We start from the raw sequence: 8,393 nt of genomic DNA, 5'->3' as shown, positions 1-8,393 counted from the left end.
GGATGATATCAAATACTAATATTATTCTTTGGCAAAAAACAACAAAAAAAAAAAAAACACTAAGAAACCACAAAAACACAAGAATCATGTTTATTGTGAAATGATTTTTCTTGCGTGAAGCTAACAGCACTTTACAAACAGGACTGCACTACACTAAGTGAACTTACTCGCTACAAAATAAAATGGAGAATCCTGAGAATAGAAAGCAAGTTAAGGATGAATATTGAGTTGGACAAATGCTGGACCGCGTCCACATTGGCCATCTTGGATCAGATTCAGGATGGGAGACTGCAGCGTCTTTGTCAACACGTAAGCCGGCAAAAACACATTTGGGCAAATCAATGAAAATCCCGCGTGGAATTTAAAAAAAAAAAAAAGCTCTTTACATATTTACCCCCCCCCCCCAAGAAGACAAAGAAAAAGCTGAAATTGTTTCCATTTTCAGCGCATAATAAGACAACTGTGTAGCATGAGTGAAAAATGTATTGCAGAGAGAAAAGTGCACAAATGTGAGATTTTTGTTTTTAAAGGTGTACATCGATTTAGGGTCATATTTCACAAAAACTACAGAGGGGGGAGGAGAGAAAAAAAAAAAAAAACAAAAGACATAAAATGCCAAAATATGTGCCCCGTAGCCTGTTCGTCCATTTAAACATTTGCTGCTCATCAGAGTTTGCCAAATAATTTGCTACAAATCCAAGCCTATGATTGCATGGGCATATTTTTGAATTCTAAACAAGCCGCAGCTGCAGCATGGTCATCGTACAGCTAAAATCAAATTTAAAAAAAAAAAAAAAAAAATTACCATTTTTAAAACTTCAAAACAAAGAAAAAAAAAAAAAAAAAACTTGATCCATCCGGAGCCTTCATTTGGAAAGTACTAGTTGTTCTCCTTCGGCGCGGGGCACTGCTGCAAGACAAAGTCAGAAACAACAGTGAGCCTCACTCCTTTCTCGCTAAAAAAATATTTTCTCTCTTTCTTTCCATCTATCATACTGAATAACAAATCCATTTTTTCCCTTGTATTGTTTTTGCAATTTATAGCGAGAGGCCGAGGCCTTCTTTATTGCGTACAAACTTGCGTTTACGACCGCTATCTTATCTTCTGTTAGTTTCAGTGTTGCAAATAAAGCACTAAAACAACAAAATGTTGTGATTGACGGATACTTTAAAACTGCTCGTGAATTGAAAAAGGTTTGCTTGTGCCTCATGCGGTGATGCCCTTATTTGACAATTTCTTTAAGAAAAATAAATAAATCCAAATCACATGACTTTTTTTTTTTTTTTTTTTTCCCCCTCTGAAGCACATAATAATGGTGTTTTCGCTTACTTAATCACCAGTAGCTATTTTTGTACGTTTAAAAACTGATCTTCTGTGGGAAGGGCATAAAAAGGGGGAGCCGTGCAGCTTTAATGGCTTTTAACCAGCATGGGGGGCGCTGTAAAAATGGCCAATTTCCTGTGCCCGTAGAAATTTGGGTGTTGGTAATCAACTTGCGGTGCCGGCATCTCTTGATGATGGTTAAAAAAAAAATAATAATAAATGAAATCGCACTTTAGTGTTCTTGTGAATAGGGACTGATGCCTTCCGTGAAAAGCAAAAAGGTAAATCAGCATCCCCCACGCCCGCAAAGTAGGTTTATTATTGTCAAAATATCCCACGCAATGGTGCCAAACTCTACTTTTGCCAAAACGAGACACCTCAACTCACATCCATGTAGTTCCTCGAGACCAAGATGGCAAAGTATACCGTTATTTGCGGCCTACGAGCCTTTTTCCACACACTTTCAGCACTGTGGCTTATGCGCTGATGTGGCTAATTTGTGCTCCCCCCCCAACGGCCGCAAGGGGCACTCGAGTGGAAAAAAAAAAAGGCAGGAGTGAGATTGGTGGAATGTGTGTGCCGAGGAAGTGACTTTTACCGGTATGTTTTTTTTTTTTAAACCGGCTCTCGTGTTCCTGCTGTGCTACCGACGTGTCTCTGTGATTTTTACCGGTATTTTTTTTCTTGTGTATTGCTGCCACGTCTTTGTGATTTAGTTATGTTTTTTTTTTTTTTTTTTTTTTTTAAACTGGCCCTGTTATTGGTGTGCTACTGTGTAGGTGCCGTGGCAGTTTTTTTTTTTTTTTTTTTTTAAACCAGTATGTCCGTCCGTCCCCCCTTTTTTTTGTGGCTTATGCATGTACCAAATGGTATTTCCTTTCCAAATGTACTGCGTGAGGCTTATAATCAGGTGCACTCTGTAGGCCGAAAATTACAGTAGTGTTGGTCTTGATGTGAGTTTTGAAATGGTGAACCTTGACCAGGCATATAACAGTATTTATCATCGTTAGTCATATTTGCTAGGAGAGATTATGTGGTTCCGCTGAGCTGGAGTGAGAGTCGCAGGGTCCATAATTGGTCATTTTTTTTGTGTGCGTGTTCATGAATACGCGACGGTTTAACTTAAATGTAGGAAATGTTGATTTTTGTGGAAGAAGTTGTGAGAAATACAGGGTGGATCCAGAGCACCCGCTGTACCTTTCCCGGTACTGCTGACATTTTCCCATTTGTACACAATGACCCCGAGTTACTTACAAATGGAGTCCTCTCTCCATATTTGCTCCAGAAGGTCATCTGGGCGACATTCTTGTGGCTGGTGCGCTGGTCAAAGACTTGACATGTCTGGAAGGGGGGGCTGTAAAGGTGCAAACTAACGGAACCCTCGGTGTGGCTGACATTCTCCACCCGGTGCAGCCCGATGGAGTCTGAAAAACAAGCGCACACAAACGCTCCAGTCAGTGAATGCCGACGGAATGAAAGCGTGAAGCTAAATCGTCGAGTAGATCGGGGTGGAAAAACTTTTGCTTTCAGGCCAGTTTATATATAGAAAGACCTCCGGGACATACCAAAATGGATGGGGGGGGGGGGGGTGAATAATAATAGTGTTTATGATTATAATATACTATGGTCATCCATCTAGGAATTTTGTGAAGGGCTCGTGCTCGTTATTGAGCTGGAGTGTATCCTAGCTGACTTTGGCAAGAGTAGAGGTCCTCGCTGCACTGGTCGCCTAACAATCCATCCATTTTCTGAGCCACTTATACACACAAGGGTCGCAGGAGTGCAGGAGCCTATCCTAGCCTTCGTCGGGCAGGAGGCGTGGTGCACCCTGGACTGGTCGCCATCCAATCGCAGGGCACATAGAGACACCATCACTGAGCGGGAATCGATATGATGCTGAATTTTTTTTTTTTTTTTTTTTTAAACAAGGGAGCCAGTAGAAATCTGAATTGTCAAAAGATTAGGGAAAAAAAAAAAGTATCAAGGGCGGATCTTTGTGGAACACACATACGCCTATAAACAGAGGTAGCAAGCATTCATTTTCGATTCGATTTTGGGGACACCTCGGACTGGTCGCCAGCCACTCGCAGAGAACAACTATTGACACTTGCATTCATCACTATTGGCAATTTATCGTCGTCGATGAACATATCTGGAAAATGGAAATTTGAACCCTGAACCGACAGCGGTGAGGTCGACATGCTAACTTGAGCATTCGTGGGCCAAATGTTGCCCCTGCAGTTTTATACGCTTTATTTTCAGAAGATTGTGGGATTCACCCATGTTGTGTTTTCGCGGCACAAGGGCCATTGGGCAAATCACCTTCACGCATCCGAAATGTCATGATAATGAACCATTTTTAAATGTCAATTTTACGCTAAACTGTCTATACGAGGAAGAAAAGACATTTGCTACGAGTCCCGTGGGCGTTTTTCGTTTTGAGCGCACAATCACACAACTGCAGGTCAGAGAGGGATCATCTCCGGAGCGAAGCATGCAAAAGGGTGTTTGTTTTATCACATGTGACGCCGTCACGACAAAAAAAAAAAAAAAAAAAAAATGGTTTTCTTCTTACCGTTGATGTAGGCCACAGAGTTGTTCTCGAGGATCCTGTGCGATCTCTCCGTCATCTCGCCGTCTTCGCCCTTGGGCCAGTCGAAGAGCGTCTCCTTGAGCTCGCCCTGGAGCATCTTCATGAAGCAGTGAGAGTCCGAGTGGTCGTGGATGCTACTGCAAGGGGGTCGCAGCGCACACGCGTGCACGGCCGTCTTAGTAGGCGCGCATGGATCATTGCAAAACCACAAATTGACGTGGAGCAAGTTCTACATCAAGAATGTCTAATAATTACCCCTGTCACGGATTATTTGTTCATTGTTATTCTCGTGCCGTAATTCCAGCAGATTGTGTCATCCATCCATCCATTTTCTAAGGCGCTTATCCTCACAAGGGTGGCGGGGCGCACTGGAGCCCATCCCAGCCGTTAACGGGCAAGAGACGCGGTACACCCTGGACTGGTCGCCAGCCAATCGCAGGGCACATCGAGACAGACAACAGCCACACCTATGGGCAATTTAGAGTGTCCAACTAATGTTGCGTGTTTTTGGGATGTGGGAGGAAACCGGCGTACCCACCCAGGCACGGGGCGGACATGCAAACTCTGCACAGGCGGGGCCGGGATCGAACCCGGGTCCTCAGAGCTGTGAGGCCAACGCTTTCCAGCTGCTCCACCGTGCCGCCCAAATTGTGTCAATGTTCATTTATGGCATAATTTTCACAAATCTTCCATTTTTCGGTGATGACAGACATGGCCGATCTACTGAGCACCGCTCGAGCTATAACATCAAATATTGAATGTGAGGATCATCTTAGCCACACTTGGAGCTCCAGGCTTACTTACTTAAAAAAAAAAAAAAAAAAAAAGTTTTAACTATTGCATTTACTTTATATGGCAAAAAAAAAAAAAAAAAATACAAAATCATTTTATTTGAAAATGTATCCATTTTTAATGCTACATAGCCAATAAATAGCACGTTGTTCTTCAGAGCGTAAACTAGATGTGACTGCACGTCGTTGCGTTATTTAAATCAGCCACATTTTTAAGTCTCTTCAGCAAGTGATAAAAAGAAAACGGTTTTCTTTTTTGGGGGGGGTGAAAATATTTCTAAAATGATAATGAACTCCCAAAACAATGACTCGACACTAAAGCAAGTATGGAGAACCTGAGCTCACTTATAATAAACCCAATAGCATAACTGCCCAAGTCATTTTTAATTTGTTACAACAGCAATGAAAAAATGTCCACGTGCAGCTACAAAAATTCATTTTTTTCCCAGTTCACTGTATTGTTCAATACATTCTATTTATTCATGAATTAAAATGGCCCTGAAAGACGTTAAAAAAAAAAAAAAATGAAATTTTGACTTGAAGTAACCAAATGTTGTCACGCAGTTTTAATAATAAGCCTAAGGACATATTTTACATACCAAAAAAAAAAAAAAAAAAATCATCACAGCACGTCACTGTCCCAAAAATTTGATATAGTACGTTATGTACCTTCTGTGACAAAGTGGAAGAATATTTAGTTTTTCTACCCGTCGCCTAATAAAACTAATTTGTCATCATTTTCAGACCAATGAAGTGAAATTTGATCTTTTGCCACAGCAAATATCATAATAATGATGATGTGAATTTCTCTCACCTCCCGTGACCTTCTCCCCAACACAAGACGATCAGGTTGAACTTGCCGTTGCCTTCGTCCACCAAGTTCCTCGTGTATCTGCGGACAAAAAGGAAATCCCGAATCTGAAATTCTCTCACGTTTCAAAAGGACGGTCGGCGCTGAAAGAGAATCACGTGACTAAAACGTACAACAAAGCTGTCGTTTATTTCTTTTAAATTCAGACTATGGAATATTATCGGCTGGTTTCACGTGTATTTATTTTATTTTTTTTTTTTTAAACTGTGATATGCTTCTTGCTGTACGGCCCCAAAACTGCAATATTTCATCTCGACCGAGGGCGGCACGGCGGATCAGCGTCGGCCTCACGGTCCCGAGGATGCGCGTTCGATCCCTTTGCTTTGCCGCTTATCCTCACGAGGGTCGCAGGGAGCGCTGGAGCCGATGCCAAGTGTCAAAAGACGGGAGGCGGGGTACACCTTGAAACCGGTCGCCAGCCAATCGCAGGGGACACGGAGGCAGATCGCGCCAAGAGTCTCCGATTAATGTTGCAGCTTTTTCGGGATGCGGAAGGAAAACGGGAGCGCACACCCGGAGGAAAGCCACACAGGCATGGTGGGGGCGGGGGGGCTGGGATTGAACGCGGGTCCTCAGAACTGCAGCTGCTCCACTATATATTCTAAATTGCCATATTTTTAACCAAATAAGGGCACGGTGCCTGTAAGTAAACAAACACCACGCGTATGGCGTTATAATTATGGCCAAAAAAAAAAATGTAACCTTGGATTCGTCAGACCATAACACATTCCCGTATTTTTGTCCCCCCCCGCCGCCGCCCCCGTAAGTACTGCTCACTTGATGCACATTTGCACTCCCCCCTCCGCTTTCTTTCTTTCCCCTCGCATTCCGTCAGACGGCAAATATTTTGGAGGCAGCTGCGGCGATCTCGCTACCGAGAGGCCAAACCTCTGCACACACACCAAGCGGGTGTGTGTCCTCTCCTGGATGTTTATTGGTTAACCGCGCACGGCTCGCCCCCTCCCCAATTGGCCACCGAACACAATGGCAGGCGACGGCGAATTTGTCGGAGGTCGCCCGCCGCGGTCCAGATCCGACAGATAAACCGCGCTGTGACGTCACGACGCTCCAAGGGGAGCCGTTTTTATAGACATTGGAACGAAAACTAACAAAAGCGGGTGGTTGTCAAGGGGACAACTCAAATTTGATCATCCACGTTTTAAAATGCAAAATGCAAAAAAAAAAAAAAACCGACAAGATATTATGCGTTATGTCACAGCCTGTCCCACTGTTTTTTTTTTTTTTTTTTACGACCATCATTTATGCATTGATGTAAAAAAAAAAAAAAAAAGGGAAATTGCGATGACAGGTTAACGTGACGAAATTATTGCTTTGCACCTCAATGCATTTCAAATTTGGATTATTTTTTTTTTTTTGAATACTGAAATGTAACACCAATACTTGATAATAAATCAAATCTAGTAGCTAAAAGATTAAAAGAGTAATTTCTACAAAATGAAGCAAAGGCGAATAATTCATCTTAAACGACTTTTTTTTGTTTGTTTTTTGTTTACCTGTGCTGGTCAAATATGGCATATTTCTTCCATTCCTGGGGGTTGCTCTTGTATGCCTCCATGAGTTCCTGCACCTCCTCCACGTTGATTGAGTTACTCTCGAAGATTTGATGCAGCATTTTGATCAGCTCCTCCAGAGTTTTGGGCTTTCGTGCGTCCATCGTTTTCTCGGCGTTGGCGGCAGCACACTTTGGGTCAATTGTTAAGAAAAGGCGTACGTACTCCTCGGCGTCGCAGTCCTCATTTTATACTTTTTTCAGACCGTACCATCCCCGGACAGAAGAGGGGGGAGGGAGGGGGCGGGTGGTCTTCGCGCTGACTAAACTCGAAACTGGATGTTTTCACTTTCGCCTTGACGAGGCCGCTCGTGATGCGCACTCGAATAATTGCATAATAATTCCTCAGGTTTCAACAAAACGCCAACTTTAACGGGCAAAATTGGACGCGTCCTTTTTGAGGGCTCTTTTCCTGCACCACGTTGTCACAAACACAAGCGCCCCCTTTCAGTCTGTTCTCTCTTTCTCTTTCTCTTTCTCTTTTTTTTTTTTTTTCCTCTTTCATTGAACCGCTCTCTGGACAAAAGCCGCCCAGCCTGGTGCCGGCCCCCACCCTGCGGCCACAACCCCCAAAAGCAAAACAAGTGCATTTTGCACATAATAATAATCGGGGGGGGGGGGGGGGGGTAAACACACGAATAACCCTAACCCTAACCCTATCGTGCATTTTTTTAGTGCCGCATCTCCAGAGGCTCTAAAACTGGTCCCGCATCTGAGTACCCGGATCATCATGCTTATATCATTTATTTTACAATCATGCATCTCTGGATATTTGAGCTCTTTTGCACTAATAATGATTATTGTATCATTTGTAAAGCATGATTTATTATTTATTCTGTATATCCATCCATTCTCTGAGCCGCTTATCCTCACAAGGAAGTGGTGCAGCCTCTTATATATAGATAGATAAAAACTGTCCCCAACAAGATGTCACACTGTGGCGACCCCTAACGGGACAAGCCGAAAGACTTGTGTATATATATATATATTTTTTTTTTTCTTTACTTCAATATTTTTGATTTAATACTTTCTATCATTTATTCGGTGGTACGACTGAATTTGCCGAGACGCAAGCCGTTTTTGTCGTGAGTTAAGAAGAAAAATTGGCGCTAAGAGAGCGCTTCTTAACACGCAGCTGCCATCAATTCACATTGGTTTCCTTGCAATGGGGTCGTGACATCAGTTGGTGGTGCTAATGTGCCGTTGAGCACCTTTGCCAGCTGCCAAAAAGCCCCCACGGGACG

The 8,393-nt window shown here is 43.0% G+C and overlaps 1 protein-coding gene across 2 annotated transcripts; it reads right to left on the bottom strand.

The window, feature by feature from the left end:
• Nucleotides 1–74: 74 nt before the first annotated feature.
• On the bottom strand, nucleotides 75–7,369 carry cdo1 (cysteine dioxygenase, type I). Of its 2 annotated transcripts, none has more exons than XM_061818194.1 (5): nucleotides 7,094–7,369; nucleotides 5,523–5,600; nucleotides 3,900–4,054; nucleotides 2,579–2,748; nucleotides 75–907 (listed from the first exon to the last, which is right to left on the bottom strand). In XM_061818194.1, exons 1-5 carry the CDS (start codon nucleotides 7,252–7,254, stop codon nucleotides 881–883), a joined length of 591 nt encoding a protein of 196 aa, XP_061674178.1. In that variant the 5' UTR covers nucleotides 7,255–7,369; the 3' UTR covers nucleotides 75–880. The 2 variants fall into 2 exon arrangements, with proteins under 2 accessions (XP_061674178.1, XP_061674177.1); XM_061818193.1 differs by having other exon boundaries at nucleotides 75–910; nucleotides 7,094–7,367.
• Between the last annotated feature and the right edge of the window lie 1,024 nt (nucleotides 7,370–8,393).

This window comes from Syngnathoides biaculeatus, chromosome 4 (genome assembly GCF_019802595.1).
Source record: "Syngnathoides biaculeatus isolate LvHL_M chromosome 4, ASM1980259v1, whole genome shotgun sequence".
NCBI lineage: Eukaryota > Metazoa > Chordata > Actinopteri > Syngnathiformes > Syngnathidae > Syngnathoides > Syngnathoides biaculeatus.
The sequence above is the reverse complement of the archived record's forward strand: the minus strand, read 5'-3'. Positions and strand labels throughout refer to the sequence as shown.